At 40.1% G+C, this 19,239-nt stretch overlaps 1 protein-coding gene across 2 annotated transcripts; it reads right to left on the bottom strand.

Moving 5' to 3' along the window:
• Positions 1–117: 117 nt before the first annotated feature.
• AKR1A1 (aldo-keto reductase family 1 member A1) lies at positions 118–17,849 on the bottom strand. 2 transcript variants are annotated; one of them, XM_083742537.1, is made up of 9 exons: positions 17,701–17,849; positions 12,527–12,622; positions 9,442–9,561; positions 8,894–9,045; positions 7,970–8,165; positions 6,368–6,567; positions 5,437–5,509; positions 3,069–3,155; positions 118–1,645 (listed from the first exon to the last, which is right to left on the bottom strand). In XM_083742537.1, the coding sequence occupies exons 2-9, from the start codon at positions 12,614–12,616 to the stop codon at positions 1,580–1,582; spliced, it is 984 nt and encodes a 327-aa protein (XP_083598663.1). In that variant the 5' UTR covers positions 12,617–12,622; positions 17,701–17,849; the 3' UTR covers positions 118–1,579. The 2 variants fall into 2 exon arrangements, with proteins under 2 accessions (XP_083598663.1, XP_083598664.1); XM_083742538.1 differs by having other exon boundaries at positions 17,687–17,772.
• Between the last annotated feature and the right edge of the window lie 1,390 nt (positions 17,850–19,239).

The raw sequence follows: 19,239 nt of genomic DNA on the forward strand, positions 1-19,239 counted from the left end.
TCTTGTGTTCTTAAACATGCAGCAGTTGCTCACTGTATCAAAGACTGCACTAACTGCAGCATATTGCAACCTAGGTGAATCTTCCTTGGGAATAATTTCAGACATATACACACTTGCTAGCATATACAAAACTGAATATATTTACCAAAAAGACAATATAGGTTTTCAGACAAGGTATCTTAAGACCCCAGCCAAGGGAATCATTATATCAATATACCCAGACAGCTGACAATTTTACTAAGAAAAATACTAATAACAAAACTGTTGCTTGTATTTTGGATCTGGATCCCTGAAGATGCAATATATGTCTGCTTTTAATTCAAAACGCTTTAACCTACTGCAGCAATCCGAATGTTACCTTAAAAACACTAGTACCCTTTCAACTCCAGTATAAGATACCTGTGCACATGTTTGGACATAATGTTCTTAGTGTATCAAAGTCACCAGGAATACCTGAGGATTTGATTGTTTCAGCCCCACACATAAAATACAATTTTTCTATACAAGGACATCCTGAATAACACTGAGTTGGATTTTTGTAAGTTGAGGGAGGAGGGGAACAGGGAGCTAGAGAATATGAAAGGGAGAGTGTGACTGTGCTCCCTTTTGTAAAATAAAATAAAAAATAAAATAAATCAGAATTTCATGGATGTAGACATTTAGTTTAATTACTTCTCCATGGTGCGGCACTTCACTGAAGGACTGCATAGCTATATCCTGAGCACCACTTCGGCAGCAAAACAGCTGGTATTTCAACACTAAAAATAATTTTCAATCCCATCAATAGTACAACGTTCAGAAGATCGGTTTACAGGAGCTTTTATGAGGAAGTGGCTCTTCATAGGAGACAGACTAGCAAGTCCTCAGACATTTGGACTCCATAATAGACCTGTTTGCACGATGGGTCACTATGAGGTCTGACCTGTTACAGGATTCTAGTGATGATTAAGATTATGTGTTCCCCTTTCTCTACTTTTCCCTCTCCCTTTCTGGTTTCTTTTTTGTTCTCTTCTTTATGGGAAAGAATAACAATTTAAAATAAAATAAAATTAATTAAAGAAGGTCTTCCATTACAAAGTACATGCATATATACATATGTAAATAAGGGAGGGCATTTTGGAAAAGATTGACCGAAAAATGTGAAAAGGTTGTTTTAAACTATCCTGAGAGTTCATACACGGCTGGAGGAGATGGTTCAGTTAATACACAATGGGGTTAGCGATTTCCATCTAGCATTAAATGCAGTAGCAGTATCAAGCAAATTCTGTTTCAAATTATGTTCACTGTAAGCAGGCTTGTGATATTAGAGCACATTCAGTGTTAAATCAGGCTAACACTGCTTGTCATAGCATAAGCAACATTTTGGACCAAGGTGGGACTTACAAACTTGTGCATTTATTTTTAATGCTTACACATGTCTTTTGCAATTTATTTCTATTCCTGTCATTCATTTCTTTATAAACATGTAGAAACAAATAAAGGCCACATACACAAAAATCCCAGAAACCGTCTTTTTAAGTCTAATAACTCATGGTAGTCTTGAGTGAAATTCTATCTTCTGTCTTCTAAACTACTGGAGTTAATAGGGATCATTGAAAGGATAGAGGGGGTGTCCAGCGTCCCTTGCAACAAGTTTGCCCTCGACCTGTAGAAGATAAAGATAAAGTGAAAAGGAAGTACAATTGTTACAGTTATTCTAGAAAATGAATGCTAACTTTCAGGTGCATGTGCATAATCAGTGGGGAAACTGTCACAGCTAATAGAAGCTAACCAAAGGAGCAGCTATCTTCTATAGCAATTGCAACTTAAAGTAATAGAATGTTGGATATACTAGCAAGGCAAAATTAGAATGAATCCTACTGAGCTGAGTACGAGCCATGAATCTAATGAAACAGCATTGATCCCAATTTGAGGCCCTTTTATAAAACACACTGGCAACATGGGAGCATGCGGACAAGTCTCCAATGAAGATGACAGAAAGTTTTGAACGTATTTTGCATATGGTAAAATGAGATGGTTTATAGGTGTGAATACGATTACATTGGGGGAAATGGAACATGTTTTGAAGGATACACACACACAGAGCGCAGAGAAAAGGAAAACCAATAAGGGTGACAAGAGGGCAACATGATGCTTTTATAGAAACCCTTGGATAATGTACAATAAGGTTCTGTTGATAGAGAATAGTTTTCTTCCTCATCTCAGGAGCCACTAGGGGGCATGCAACACAGGCAATACAGCTTGTACCATCACAAATGCAAATTTAAAAATTGCTTGTTCATTAAATATTGCATTAAAAGGGGGGGCAGGGAGCAAAATGAAACCTACAGAACTTTTCAAGGACAAATTAGTAATTTATTCTCTTCATGCATCGCTCTCAGCAAGGAAAAATATCTGATCTATTTTTACACAGAAGGAAAATCCTCTGTATCTTTATCACATATCCTCCGCTACCAGGGCCAGCCCTCTCATCAGACAACCTGAGATACTTTTCTTGCTGCTGTTTGGAAAAGCACATAAATCTGATCTTTGAAGAATTTGTAAGCAAACCATTTTCAGTTTGCCAAACGTGGTCTCTTTCACAAAGAGGAAGTAGGAGCTTTGAAATAAACTTAGAAGAGGATATTTTAAAGATCTAACAGCCTATATTCCGGCACTTTACTTTACTGCTCTTTTTGTGATTTTAAATCTTTTCTGGGGCTCATTCACCAAAGAGTACTTGCCCCAAACCTGAATCTAGGCCATCCAGGGAATTCTCATTTTATTATTTTAAGCCTAATTTACAGCTAAAAACACCAACACATTTGATACCTGTTTTAAAAATTAAATCAAATGATGCACTGCTTGCTAGCCAATAACATTCACAAGAAGTAATCATGTTAAGTAAATAGCTTGTCATCTACACAATGGGTTACCCCAAGTTCTACTTCAGCTGTTTTGTTTGAATGCCAGTTACTAAGGGATAAATGAATAAGAAGGGTTAGAGTGTTAAACACCCTCGTGGGAGGTGAATGATACAAAGCCTCAATTATGGTGAAAATGCCTTAAAGAGCAAGAGGCAACATTACCGTAACCATTGGAACAATATATCGCCAGCTCTTATTCAGGCTCCCAATAAAGCTCATCTCTTCCGCTGTCAGGTTGAAGTCAAACACCTAAAACCAGAAGCAGATACTTTAAATAATAATAATGTTTTATTTATACCCTGCCTTTCCCGGTTTAAAAACTGGGCTCAGGGAGGCTAACAGCAAATATAAAACATTGATTAAAATGCAACTTTAAAAGAGCATAAAACAGCATAAAATACAACATAAAATGCAGCATCAATATCAATAAAATTCAAGAATTCAGGGGTCATTTTGGGAAAAGAAAAAAAAAGAAAAAAAGTCAGTAGACATCAAATGATCACCAGGGCTAACTGGCCAAGTTGGTCCTACTAGGGCCAGCAAGGAGACCAGGGAAGAATTTAAACGTGGGGTCTCATAAAGGGTTTCTTCATAGAAGAGGAAAGGGGAAAGGGAATAGAGGATCAGGCTAATTCAAACTGAATTATTTAAGATATGATTTTCACTCACACTAATCCACAACCCTCTCTACCTTGCCTTTCTAGTCACAGTGCATTCCTTATATTGAGCAGGTTAGCATTAATCTTACATTGTGCAAAAGATGGGCCATATAAGCATTTTCTTTACTTACAGCTATCTTATTTTTTTTTAAAAAAACCAGCTTTAATCCACTATAAGATGTTTTCAGCTACTCTGCATGTCCGGTGTATATGAAGTATGCTTCTTTTCTGCATCTCCCCTACTAAAGACTAAGTGGAAAAGAAACAACTTTTGCTCCTCGGTTATCAGCAAATCTCCTTAAGGAGCTGAATAGCAGAGATTAGGTGGAAGTAACTCCCTCTGGGTTGACAGGAGGCAGAATTAAGATGGATGACTTCCTCCAAAAGCAAGGGCTTCCTTGCAAGGCCACTGTACATGGAATTTATAAAACAGATCCAGCCTTTGGAAATGAGACAGAGAACCATTTGTGCACAGCAGCTTGGAATGGGAAACAGACATTAGGGAAACCCTCTCTGCTCACAAGCTAAATAATTTCAAACAGCCTGCCCTACAGCCCTTGAGCATAAAATAAAAGGCTATTATTGCTTTCCTCGAGGTAGAGGGCAGTTTCTCCCTCAATAACAGAAGCCTGAATTTGTTGCTAGACATAAGCATCAAATTCCCTAGAGAAGACTTATTTAGTGATATGAGGCTTGGCTACCCTCCACAAATCTTCAGACACAAAGATGACCAATGAAAAAAGTTCTGATTTCCATCAGTTCTCATTCGCAGGCTTCTCAAATCTAGTTAAACACCAGCTGAAGGCAATGGTGACTGGGTAGTGGTGAAGGGGGGGTGCAGCAGGAAGAACTCTCATAGGCTTCTTCAGCAAAACCAGTGTTGCCCAACACAAAGCCCTCTCATTCAGTAGTGAAGTTGGAATGAAAGTTAAATGATCTGCTTCTGAGAGAGTTCCTGTCCAGCTCATCTCTTCACCTGCCCTGCCTAACTTTGCTATGCAGGAGATGGAGTTGCTGTCACTGTTTGGTAGTTGTCATGCAATTTTTGTGTTTTGGTTTGGTTTTTATAATCTCAAGCAAAAGCAAAACCTGCCGTCTTCCTTGAAATGAAGATAATCTTAATCCTGCCTCCTGTCATCCTAGAGAGTGGAACTTCCTAGTCACTCCACTCCAACCCACCAATCCAAGGAATTTGGGAGGATCTCCCCGAAAACACTATAATATTGCCAGCATGATTCTGAACTTCATTTTAATAGCACTTGAAAAGCCATATTCTGGCTTAGTGATAAAATTATGGAGTAATTTTTCAGCAATGCTCTCAAAATGGGGAGGGCAGAGATTTATTTTTGCCTGGACTATAGAGAAAAGCCCTGGAGAAAAAGATCAAATATTATGGTGAACTCATTTAAATCCAAAAGGAACATGCACAATTAAAATTGTTTGAAGTGAGGCTTTAAGAGAATACAGCTACCCAAATCAAAGCTGGAAAGGAAAATCCCTTTGAGGCACTGGAAACAGATGGCAATGAATGCACACAATTGAGGGTCAGCTTCAGCAGACTGAACATGTAGAGTACAAAGACTGGATGTGCTAAACTAGTATGTTCCAGTCTCTAACAATCAGATACCCAGATAAGCCTCTGCTGATACATATAGTAGAAAAAGAGTTGATCAACCACAGCACTGTGGCTGCTGCACAGAATGAACTGGAACTGGAAAATATGCATGCATTGGCTATATAAAACTACTACATGGTAGGACCACACCTTACTTAGACAATGTCAGTAAGTACAGACAGGGAGAACAGAAGCCTTAGTACTGCGAGCCAAGGCAGTGCTGTTTCTGAAAGGCCTGGCAGGAGGCCTCACTCACCTGGAGATTCTGGAGTATGCGAGCAGGAGTAACGCTCTTGGGAATGACGACAACTTTGCGCTGTACTTGCCATCTATCAGAGTTAAAAGGAGAATCTGTGATTCCTCCACAATGTCTAAATAAAATCCAAAAACAGTCGATCCAGATAGCAAAATAGTATGTGCCACAGCCACTGCTGCCATCCTCTTTGTTTCTACAGGCCTCTCATGCCTTCTACGGCATCTTTGGGGCTCAGAGTGTGACACAGCATAATCTTAAGAAGACAGAGCTTCAAGCTCTGGGAAAGCTCAGTTGTTGGGGAGCAAGACAGAGCTCCAAAACAGCTCCTTTCAGAAAAACCTCAGAATGGATTCTCAAAATGAATGGTTATTTTTGAAAAGTTGAGCCCACTTGGGCCTTGATAATGCTTGCAATATAGCCAAGAAATCCCAGCATATTCTTGGATATTACGTTCTCCTTTCTCACTTGGGGAGCTTTTGTTTCCTCCAGTATCTCTTCTCTTAAAAGGAGCTGACTCTATCTTGCAAAGTATTGAGCCCTCTTAGAGCCTACCGCTCACCATAAGCTTTCAGCCTTTTGAGAGGCCAAAATAAGAAATGGGAGAGGCGGCTGAAAATGCTTTATTGCCATTTAGAAGCCAAAGTCAGCTAAACAGACCATTTTGGCTAAAACAAGGATGAGGAACATGTGGACTCTCCAGATGTTGCTTGACTACAACTCTCATCATTCTGGACCACCTGCTCAATTTGCTGGCTGGTTAGACAGGCGTTGTAGCCCTGCAACAGTTGCCCAGGGCGGGTGGCGACAGCAGAGGTTTCCCACCCTTTGGGCTAAAACAAAGTTCATAGTGAATTCACACAGAAACCAAAAAAATCAATTTGTTCCCGTAGGTCCTCACCCTGTCCTCTACCAAATTCTAGCCTGCTATTACCTGAGAAGAATCTGAGCAGGGGATTTGCTGTATTTTTCAGCTAGCTTTTTTATCCCAGGTTCTTCCAGCAACACAGGTTCATCTGGGTGCTTCCACATCCGGTCAGGGGAACCAAGAGGGCTGTAAGCAGTTACCACCAGCCCTTTCTGATGGCAGTGAGCTATCAGTTCATTCTGGGCAAGGTAAGGGTGACATTCCACCTATTAAAAAAAGCAATATATAGTAATGAGAAGGCTGCTAAATGGGGTGGGGGGGAGACACCCCCCTGAACTGCAGAAGCAGGAAAGGCAGATGCAGGTCAATTCATATATGGGCAGAAACGGCAGTATGGCATTCACAAGCCACATTATTTCTGCTCTTAGAGGAACCCTCCCACTTGTGGCATAAACATTCTCAAGCAGAAGTGCAAGATTGATCACGGTTGGGGCTGGATTAACTGGGAGTAGAATAACCCAAGTCACTGACCATTTCTTTATCTCCACCCTGCAGGGGCATACTAGCTACAATCTGCAATCTGTTTATTCTGCAGCAGTCCTGCTTATTTTAAGACAACATGCAGATAACACACTCTCCAGGCATAACAAGCTTTGTAAAACCATTTATGCCATTATAGAATTTTTGTATAAAAAAAAGTATATATTTTCTGAAACAATCAAGTTTTGGCTTCCCTTCCTTTCTCAAGACACCTGATCTTAAGGATCCCTATTGCTTTACAAAATGCCTTCTATTACCAGACTCTCGTTTGCAAATACTGTAAGGAATGCTGTGAGACCGGTTGTGTCATGCTGAAATCAATGTTGAAAGGAGAACATTATTAAGAGAGGGTTTTTTTAAACAAATGTCTCTGTTGCAGAGGATCATGCAAGCCACTCAAGAGTCTGCAGCACTACACCACCCTTTCCTTTGCCATAAGAATTCTGGTTATTGATCATATGTTTTAGCAAATTGTTGATAGCACTCACTAGGATCTATCACAGTTAATTCTCAAACTGGGTACCAGAACCAATAGTATGCTATGAAAAATAAGTTTAAAGATAATTAATGGCTCAAGTGAGTGAAGTACCCATTCACTCAAATGATCACATCTTTTTGTCAAGAGATTCGCTATAAATGCATCACTTCTCCCTCCACTCCTCATTTTCTGCCAAGGAGAATACAATATGTTGGGGGCCCAATTTAAGTTAGGGAGGAGGAAGAGTCAAACCTCTTACTCTAGTACTGCTTCTTCAAAATAACAGCCTCAAACAGCATGGGCAAAGCTAAAAACAAAACCACCAAAGGAAAGAGAAATCTTGATAATGTAAGAGTGGGAAAGCTGGGCTATTTTGATCACATTTCTCATATTAAAAGGAAACCAACCCTTAAGAGTAAACAGTCGCTTTAAGTAAAAACTGCAAGTCCCAACTGCTTGAACCTTTCTTAGAAGAGTCAAGCGGGGGTTTTTGTACAGGACGTTCCATTCTGCAGAGGCAGTTCCACGGCACAGCCACCCCATGCCCAACAGAAACAGAAGCATCCATCCTTATGGCCCACCTTCTCTCCCCTGCCAAGAAAACCATCTCAGAAAGTAACCTGCTCCCTCTTTTTCTGCATCTGCCTTACCTGTAGCACAGCTGGCTTTACAGAAGCTATGCCAAGGATATCATCAATCTGACGGCTATTGAAGTTTGATAACCCAATGGCTTTCACCAGACCCTTTCCCACTAGCTTCTCCATCGCCTTCCAAGTTTCTTTGTAGTCAATGTAGTCATAGCGCATTGTGCCATCAGGATTCTTGGGGAAGAGGTTGTCCCCCCGCCTATTATAAAAAATGTGCAAAGCAAACAGATAACCAGCACAATCTTAAGTCTATTTAAGTTCAACTCAGTAGAAGCACTGCTAAAATCCATGTCATATGACCCAGATCCAGATCCAGCTCTTCTCCTTTCCCACTTACAATGTGGTCAAGTAGTTGATATGATATTAATTGTTAACTAATTGTTAACTACAAACCAACCCATATAAATTTATGGCCGTATAAATTGAGTTATGACTGACTATCTTAGGCCTTGGAAAAGTAACTCCTATAAATCCACAGCTTTGGTTATAACAGCACAGAATCTAGAAGCTGGCACAGAACAGGGTGGGGAACCTATGGTCCTCCAGTTGTGGTTGGACTACAAATCTCACAATCCCTCACTAGTTGGTTAGGGTTGATGGGAGTTAACGTCTAGCAACAACTGAAGGACCACAGGTTTCTTTTCAATAGGCCTCTTAAGAATTCGTTTTCATTCATTAGGCTTTTGTTTCCTCCCTTTTTTCCCTTTTGCAAAAGAAAGAAGAATCTCAAACCCTCAACAGTGAAGGCAAACAAAACGAACTGTGTTTGCTGTAAACCTGAGGAACAGAAGGGGCAACAGGGCTGGCTCATCATTCTGTGACAACAAATTCCTATCTGTGCAGATGGTGAAAGGTATCTGACCCTCCCATACTCTCTAAGTGCTGCTGTGGTTTCATGTTCCACATTTCCTTCCTACGGACACTCACTCGAAGGCGTGTGGCCAGTGCATGAGGTAGAGGTCCAGGTACTCCAGTTTTAGATCTTCCAGAGTCTTCTTTAGAGCTGGCTCCACATCTTCTGGGTGGTGCTTGGTGTTCCATAACTTGGAAGTCACAAACAGCTCTTCCCTCTTAATGGCCTTTTAGAAAGAATGGGGAAGGGAATCTTTTCAGTGCCCAATAAGTTTCTCATCCCTTGATTAGATTTTTGTGTGTGCCTTCTGTGCTATTATGCTAAGGAAGCTTCATTTCCAGAGTCAACAGAACAACACAGACATATTTTTTAATGTGCCCTGTGATTTTTTTTTTTTTTTTTGCAGCAAAAGGACATTTAGCAAAGGGATAGGCAGAATGTCAAAGCAACAGAGCCCACTAACACACAGCAGGCAGCAGGAACAATAGCTGATTGCCATCTTGGTAGGTTTATATGGAGATGTAATTACACTTTGTAAGCAGAGCCAATCTGAAATAAACATGAAACTTCCACCCACCCAGCCTTTTTGCAGCAGCAATATTCTCGCTCTTTTTTTTTTTACCTTGTCATTTCCAACCATCTCTTGAAGAGCATCGCCTATCTCTTCTTCATTGCTGTAAGCCGGAGCACAGTCAATGTGGTGATAGCCAGCACTAAGGGCATATTTTACTGCCTCCTTTACCTGTAAGAAAAATAGGGAGATTGTTGAATAAGATGTGGAGACATCTGCTTCATTTTTGCCGATGGTGCCATTCCAAATCTACAAGAACTTATGGCAAAGGGCCTATACATCTTGGAGGAAGATTCATAATTTTATAAAATGAGAGATTTGCACTTTTTTATCCTTTTCCCTTTACACTTTAAGGTGATTTATGCTAAATAGCAATGTAGTGTAGGGGTGGTTAGAATGTCAGACTAGAACCTGGGAGACCAAGGTTCAAGTCTTCACTTGGCCATGAAGCTTTACTGGGTGACCCTGAACCAGTCACTACCTCTTTGCTTAACCTACCTCACTGTGTTGTGGGGAATAAATGAGGATGGAAGAATCATGTATGCCACCTTGAGCACTTACATCATTTAACAGTGAACACCATACACATACTACCACAAGTCGCATTGTCTGGTTGCACATCCACAAAGAGATAATGTGTATGTAAGTGATTCTCAGCAAGGTCAATACATTTTCTCTCATTCTCTCCCTGTCCTCCGCCCACCGGAACTATGCCTATTTTATTTTTTTAAGCCATGTTTTTATCCAGTTCTCCAATGAGAAGAACAAACAACATTTAGCAAAGGTTTCCGTGGCAATAATAGAATAAATAATATACCTAGATGATGTTTCATCTGATAAAAGCTCCTGCATTTTTTGTTTGAAAGGAGATGAAACAATATTCACAAAAGGATGATAAGAGCCTTTGGTTTTAGGTTTTTGTTAGGGTTTTTTTAAAAAAGAAAAAGCTCAGAGCCTCTGATGCCTCTTAGATTTAATTTCCTTTTGCTTATTGGAAGCCTGGGCAATGGATAAAGTGTGTCACAAATGCTCTGATGTTCTAAAAAGCCACATTAATTAGAAATCAGTTTCCCTTAGTCACAATGATAAAATAATTCTGTTTCCCTCACTTTAACACCAGCTGCAAGATTTTTCTTTCCTCTAGTAATGGTGACCATAAAATGAATCATGCCAAGGCTATTCAGAAAGTGGAGACATTGCTATAAATACACTGTGAATGGAAGTTCAGCTTATTAAATTCTTGCAACACACTTCAGGTTACACAAGGCGTTGTCATCACTATAGAAAAATTAAATGTGGTACACTACCAAATGAGAGCAATTCTACTGAAGATGAAACTTGCAGATGCCTTTAAAACTTTGTAAACTGCTTTGAGGTTTTCATTTTGTTTAACAATCAAGTTGTATATAAATTTCATTTTATAAAGTAAAATAAAGACAAATAAAGCTTTAAAACATGTTATTTAAATTGGTTGTTCTGTTTCCACCTAATAAGCATTGCAGTTGCAATGTGATTAAGAGCAGGAGAACCAGTTTTGGCTGCCAGCAATTATCAATAAATCATTATTTAGATTTTAAACATTTAAAAACACATTATGCAAAAATGTCACCTCCATTATCAGTGCCTGAAGATATTATTATAATTATTATTAATTAAATTTGTATACTGCCCATCATCTGAAGATCACAGTGTGGTTCACAACAAAAATGTACAAAATGAGAACACAAAATACAGAGAACAAACCAGTAGCCCCCTCCCTTCCCACAAACACATTTAAAATACCAAAGAATGTTTAATCTCATTCTGACTAAGTTTCCTTCAGCTGGCTCCCTTTTTTGTGCAAAGGAGAAAGTGAATGCAAAGCTTCATGCCTTGTGACTGGAAATTAGTCTCTCCTCAGAATCCATGTTGAAGCTACTCTATTAGTTACAGGGAGGCAAAATAAAGAATATGTACTCCCTGCTTGTTGGTTCCTGATAAATCCTTATTTCCCACTCCTCCTAACTATTTTTCTTCCAAGTTGAGGGAAGAAAAGTGTCCTCCCACCAAGGCTGGGTCAGACAGAGAATGAGACAAACAGACTGAAAAAGAGACTAATTAAATTAATCGCGACTAGTAACATGACTGGCCTCCCTTCAAAGGAATAGTGGACCCCACTAAGTTGTAAGAATCTATAACCGCACTGAAAAAGCAGAGCCAGCAAATGGCACTTCAGTGAAGTGGAGACTGGCTGTTTAATAGGACCTATAAAATTTATGCAAAGTGGATGTTCTTCCTCCTTCTTTATCTTGCTTTTGGAAGGTGCAAAATCAATCAGTATAATGAATAAAAGATGGTGCAAGAGAATTCAGAGGCAGAGACAGTTCCAACCTATGTTCAAATGGACAAGCAAAGATGTGAATTAAGGTCACATTCATACCACATGGCTTCCCCCAGAGAATTCTGGGAACTGTAATTTACCTCCCACAGAGCTACAATTTCCAGAAACGCTCTGCAGGTCTGTGGCTGAGGTAGAATTTGACTTCTGGACTCTTATGTGCTGAACCTCAGCAGCACATCTCTCACTGCTAGATGAAAGTGAATCACTAAGTCATGCCACTATTGCACATGGACTCAGACTCAAGTGGCCACTACACCAAACCCATCCAACATCTCTGCCCCTGTCCAGCTAAATCAGAACATGCATTGCTATATCTACATTCAGGATAGCCATTTCAGTTCAATATCCATTTGCACTTTCATATCAAAAAGAGGAAGGCAAATGAAGAGAGAAGGGGGAGGTGCAACAAGTAGGTTAATGCTATCCATGCACAATCTTTATTCTTCATGACTGCTGCTCTTGGATGAACACATTTATTCAGTATCATGCTTAAATGCCAGAAAAGTAATTGTGCTCTTCTCTATTACACCTTGCTCCTAACACAACATGCATATGTCTGAGGAAAACTCCCAGTCATTTAATCACAATTAAGAAATTGAAAAATGTTCTATCTGCACAGAGTACATACGGTAGCTTCTGGTCATGCAACCTCACCTTTCTATGCAGCCACAGATTAAAAGAAAAAGAAAAAGAATCAATGGTTTTAGCATAGAGTTCTAGAATTCCCCTCTCTCAAACACTAAATTCACGGCTTACCTGTCCAGCGTCACTCTTCCAAGTACCCAATCCAACAAGAGGCAGCTTTTGCCCAGTATGAAGCAAAGCATAGTTGGCCTCAAAAGACATCTTTACCTAAAATAAATGCAATAATAAAAATATTAACTAGGACGCTATACCAATTTGTTTCACTACACAGAACAGAATGTGTAGTAGACTTGACATTATTCTTATTTAAGCTGAAACTGAGAGAGTGGAATGCAAAGTGTAAATATATAATAGGATGAGTTATATTACATTTTATCCATGTAGAAAATTTAAATCCTGGCCTTCCATGGCAGACTCCATGTTCACAGTGGCTTACAACAATTTAAAAACATCTACACACACACACACACACACACACACACACACACACACAAATAAAAATCCATATTTGGACAATACCTTTATTAAACCAATAGCATATTAAGAGGAATTACTGTAGACGTAACCTGCAGGATGGGAGAGTTGTTCCTTTGCTGATAGTACTGTAAAGACAGGCTTTCCTTAAATAAGAGGTGCAGCTCAAGTTATTCTTTATAAATTAGAAGAGCTTGCTTTATTCCAAAAAGTGAAGCATGGGTGCTGCAAGTCTGAGTTTAGAAAGGACTGACCACAAGGATTTAGGCATAGTATTCCCCAAGCTCATACCCTCTCCTTCCCCTATCATGTACCTTGGGATATAACCTGAAGATAGCGTAAGTCTGTGCACTTCAATGAATAAATCTGTGCATAAGCTGGCTGGCAGGTCTGTACCTGTAGCCTGATGCTTGCTTGTTATCAGAACAAGATATCAGTTTATCTTCTGACAAACTTAGAGAAGCGTATAAAGGCAAGGTCTCTTGGTCTGTCCCAAAGCCACGGTCAGAGCCTGTTTCATAACAAGCAGATCTACAGAGCAATATCAGGTTTTCATTCTCAACTTTCTATTCACTGTCCAAAACTTACACAATATACCACCATTAACTAACTCCTTCCCTGTTTCCTTCACGCCTATTGCCTGAAAGTTGCAGATTCAATGGATTTTTATTCAGATGCAGGTTTCACTGAATTCAGCTGCGGTCTTACTCCCAAGTGCACATGCATGGAACTAAAAGTAATTAAAAGGCATTCTGCTCAACTCTTTGTTGGATTAGTTTAAGGTAAAGGTAAGGTAAAGGTAAAGGACCCCTGAACGGTTAAGTCCAGTCAAAGGCAACTATGGGGTCTGGCACTCAGCTCACTTTTCAGGCCAATGGAGCTGGCATTTGTCCACATAAAGTTTTCCAGGTCATGTGACCAGCATTACTAAACTGCTTTGGCGCAATAGGACACCGTAACGGAAGCCAGAGCGCACGGAAACACCATTTACCTTCCCGCTGCAGGGGAAGGTATTTATCTATTTGCCTATTTAACTATTTGCACTGGTGTGCTTTCGAACTGTTAGGTTGGCAGAAGCTGGGACAGAGCATCGGGAGCTCACCCCGTCACATGAATTTGAACCACCAACCTTCCGATCAGCAAGCCCAAGAGGCTCAGTGGTTTAGACCACAGCGCCACCCGCGTCCCTTGACTTACTGTACATGTTTGTGCTGATTGAAAAGTATTTTGTTTATGAAAGAGGAACATCCTACAATGCGATCTAAAAGCTGCTTTGCTGGCTGAACTGTAAAAGGAAATTATGATTCAAGAGATTCCAGTCTCCGTCAACTTCCTCAGCTTTGCTGAGATCAGCTGTATAGCAGTGTCCCATGAAACTGCTTCCTCCATTTAAGCAGCAGCTCCTTTAGACAATTAAGGCAGGATGAAAATTATATTCCTACTTTTACTATTAAATTTCTAATAAAATAATAATAAATGCCTATTGGTTACTGCCAATGAGGAAAACGAGCTTAAGTTACAGGGCCTACGTGCAAACAATGGCTTGGTGTGCAGAACTAGTCTCCCTCTTTAAAACTCTTATCCACACTATATATTCACAACACATGTATATTCATAGCTTCCTTGTCTTTAAAATCATAGAACAGAATCATAGAGTTGGAAGGGACAATATATATATATGTGTGTGTGTGTGTGTGTGTGTGTGTAGGACAATCCTATACATAATCATAAGCAAGTCCCATTCAGTTTAATAGGCTTTTCTCCCAATAAAGCATGCACAGGTTTGCAGTGCAACCCTATACATGATTACTCAGAAGTAAAGTTCAATTGAATTCAATGGCATTTACTCCCAAGTGATTATGACTTGCAGCCTCAGCCTCATCATTATTCCTGGGGAGGTCCTTGAAACCAGCATGCTAGGATTCAAACTCATGTACAAAGCTAGCATATTAACCACTTGGTTACACTGATTCATTGTCCTGTGAAAATATGACATGGAAGCCTTTAAGAGGACAACCAGCAAAGAAAAGTACATGTTATTTTAAAAATGTCATTTGAATCTCATTTGATAAAGCATAATTAGCACCTATATGATTTGAATTGTGCAGTTCAGTATACTAGCAGAGGCTGATGAGCAGACTCTTGGGCTGGGGTACTGTTATGGGGTTTGTTTTTTGGAGGGGGGTCTTGCTGCTGTTGTTGCCAGTTCTTTTGTGTTTTTATTTTAGTTCTTGTGATTTATGTGGAAATTATTCTGTATGGTTGTATATTTTTGAATGTTTTATTTATTGTTTATTACTACTTGTGTTATTTTGCAGTTCTGTATTTTTTTCATGTTGTAAGCTGCATGAGAATAGTTTAAAAACTGTGGAAATGTGGCATACAAATAAAGTTATATATGCACTGTCTGTATACTATTCATTCCAGCTCTGCACTTTAGATAAGATACACATCAATCTAAACTTTAACCCGAGGCAAGTTATAATATATAATCAGTAACTTGATCAGTGGATGCCAGCAGTTTCATCCTATTTCACCTGACACAGAGGCAAATAAACCCAGTTTCAACTGCAGCTATAGTGCATAGATTGCAGAATTAAAACAGCACAGGCTATAATTGATTCTGTTTTGAAGACAAGTTATATGAATTTTTTCATTTATGATTTGGTCTAGACATCTCTCCTAAAATTATTATACAGTGCATGGTTTACAAAGTCTATCATATTACCAATATGGTTCAGGGTTGCTCTATATCTGTAAAATAGAAACAGGCTGATAGTGACTTATCCAACACCACAAAGTTAGTCCAGTCTAAGATAGGAACTAAGTTCAGGACTCCTAGAAGCTAGTTTAACCCACCACCAGCCATGAGGCCACACTGGTTCAAACTGTTTGCTTTGGAAAGCAAGTACAGTGGTACCTCGGGTTACATACGCTTCAGGTTACGGACTCCGCTAACCCAGAAATAGTGCTTCAGGTTAAGAACTTTGCTTCAGGATAAGAACAGAAATCGTGCTCCGGTGGTGCGGCAGCAGCAGGGGGCCCCATTAACTAAAGTGGTGCTTCAGGTTAAGAACAGTTTCAGGTTAAGAACGGCCCTCCGGAACAAATTAAGTACTTAACCAGAGGTACCACTGTACAGTCCAGCAGATATAATAGTGGATTTAGAAGCGTTGACTTTAAATCACTGCTGAGCAGACTTGAGCAAAGGGCACACAGGACTTTGGGCGGCAGGGGCAGGAACAGTACAGAAGCTGTCCAAAACAAAATTACCAGCTGACCGTATTACACGTAATAGTTGATTCACACACTATTACTGATGTGACAGTATCTTCTAAAACATATGAGCTACAGTCTAGTTTGGGGTTAGGGAAAAGACATTCTGTGAGAATGCACACAGCTCTGTCCTGCAAGCGAGGGGAATAGGGGTCCAGGGGGTGCTGTTGCCTCCCCACCCCAAAACTCAATTATCAGCATATTTGTACTCTGAGCAACAATCCTATGCACACCCAATTTCTGCTATCATTACATACGCAGGAGAAAACTACAAGTCTAATTAGTTTACACAGTAATCCCAGAAAAAAATGCCCTCTGGTTTTAGTTAGCTTTCTTCTAGACAAATTTATTATTAGCATAAAACCTACAAAACTTTTCCTTTAAACACTCTGTTAAATGGTTTCTGAATCAGGTTAAATTGTGAATATGATCAACCAGAGCGATTTAGTTTTTTTAATTTAAATATAAAGAAACCAAGTACAAATTGAGGCAGTCTGAATAATTGAGACAGCGAAATAATTAAGAGAACTTGCTCAAGCAAATCTTCAGGGAATCCCTTAGCACCTCAACTTGCCATAGTGCCAATTGTTACACCACACTCCTAGCTACTGGATGCTTGTCATTTGCCTTGAGGTTTATTGCAACCACTCGCAACAGAAATGCATGGGGAGTGGGTGGATGCTGGCAAGTGAGCAGAGTTTTGCCCAGAGGCATGTGATACAAAATGCAGGCTCCCTGCATTTTGGTAGAGAATCCCCCAACTATGTTACTGTACCTCCATTTCAAAATTAAAAAGGCATTGCATTCAACCCACAAACATTAGTAGTTTAACCTTTTCTGTTTCTCCAAAAAAATATATGGTTTGCCCATGCATACATTATTGACAGACATTACCAAGGATTTCTAAACAGGACTACCAAGGGGTAAACTAAGCTACTCCGGGGTGGTGCGTGCTCAGTGGTAGTAATCTCCAGGAAGAGTGGTTACAGCACCCATAATTAAATATCTGTTAAGTGTGGAAGCAACTGGATTTTGATACGCAGTCGCTGCAAAGTACACTACAGACACGGTTGTACTGGTGTGAATACATGCATCGCTTGCCATAGTTCTTAATGCGGCCAGATATTTCTACACCTTCACGGGGGGGGGGGGGTGGACCCACAGCTTTCAATGGGACTTATTTCCAAACAAATACTGTATACGTAACTCCTATGAACACTTAGTTGGAAAGAAGACCATGTGGAACTCACTTCAATGCAAACACGTGTAGTTTCACTTGCCACGCATAATACCACGTTGCGCTTAATGCACGTTAGAGGTACACGTTGTTTTCCCACCTCCCTCCTTCTTTTAACAATTTTTCCATCCCCTAGCCTAGCCCACCAAAAGGGGAGGGGAATCAAAATAAAAAAGCAGAGCCTCAGGGACAGGAGCGATTCCTCTATTTTATACCCCACCTCCTGATTATACACGAATCTGACTGACGCCAATCAAGTCAGGCAAAGCAAGAGATTAGCTAACCAAGGGAAACTCACAACCAGTTTGCCGCGCGCCGCGTCCTCGAGCGCTCCCTTCCCTCACCGCAGTTCAAAATACTGTACACCGACAACTCCCCCGGCCTCCAACTTCCACGTTTCCGTTTCCGGGTTTGATATGTAACCGTATACTCCTCACTTTTCAACATTTTCCAGCTCACGTGGGTGCGATGCGTTAACAGTTATTGCTCTGTATTCCACCTCTTTCGGAAAGGCTTTGGTAGAATTAAATCGTTTCCATTACAATCTGGCAGAAAGCTTTACTGAATAAAGTTTTAGGTATACTGTATTATCTACGACAGTTGGGGTGGACTTGCCTGATCATGCTGCAACCAGAGTATGATAAAAGGGCAGGATCCCAGGATTGCCTAATCTCAGTCAAAGCTAGAAAGATGTTCATAATTAGATAAGGAATGTGGCGAAAGCTACTACCAGGATTGTCAGTGGTAGCAATAACAAACAATGCCAAAAGGTATCTTTACTCCTGCCTGACTCCATTTGCAGCAATTCATTTACACGGGATAAATGTGCACTCAAGGGCATGATGAGACCGGGACTAAAAGCCTAAATGCCTGCCTCTGATAGCTTCAGTTTCTTTCAGATTTGCTGATTGCAACCTGTCTGTTCCATATAACTCAATAAAGAAAACAGAACATTTCCTTGTCTTAATAGTTACACCCAGTGCTTTTTTTCTTTAAAAAAACAGTTTAGGGATACTCACATTCTCATACTCATTTTGAAATACTGCCCCTCAATGAGGCCAAACTTAGATTCGCAAAATGTTTGGGGGTATGTGTACCCCTGCATCCCCCCAGAAAAAAACATTGGTTACACCCCTTTATCTGCACATACCCCACCTTATATTCTACTTCCAGTCATGCTTGAATCCACTCGCTCGAAAGCACTCACATCCTTTTATTAATGGTAAAGCAGTTTGTGGAGCTTGAAGTGTGTAGTCCTGTCATGGCCCCACTACCACCTCACATACATATGTGCGCAGTAGAGCTCCTGTTCTATCCATGGTTTTGGGGATCCTACACACACACACACACCAGGCTGTGTAAATACATATGTCAGTATATGCCAAGGGCTCTTCACGTGAATGCAAAAATGCATAGCTGACAGTGAATTGAGCTACACAGTGCTGACGCTGCGTCTCCCACATGCATTATTTCGATGTGTGAATGGGCTGAAGTGACACATCTCTCCTCCCCAGTATGACAAATAAATAAAATTTATTAAGTGTTTGTAAAATACAAACATTTCTTCCTTATCTTCTCCACCTATCATAATAATAGGCATTGTTTTAGTCATAATTGCACAATGTGGCAAGGAGTGAGATCCCTTGGCAATGGAGGCTGGGTCTAGTCTCTGGAGCAGGCATGTTTTGCCTTCCCTACACAATTGTTTTAAAATGCAGCACTTTACCTTTCTCCACAGGTGTGAATAGAAATCATTCATTTATATACTTTATACAGGTAGCCAGATGCAAGAGGATAGGACTCCTGCACCTAAGAGTTGTGTGGATAAAGGAATTTC

This window comes from Podarcis gaigeae (genome assembly GCF_964106915.1).
Source record: "Podarcis gaigeae genome assembly, chromosome: 6".
In the NCBI taxonomy this organism is placed as follows: Eukaryota; Metazoa; Chordata; class Lepidosauria; order Squamata; family Lacertidae; genus Podarcis; species Podarcis gaigeae.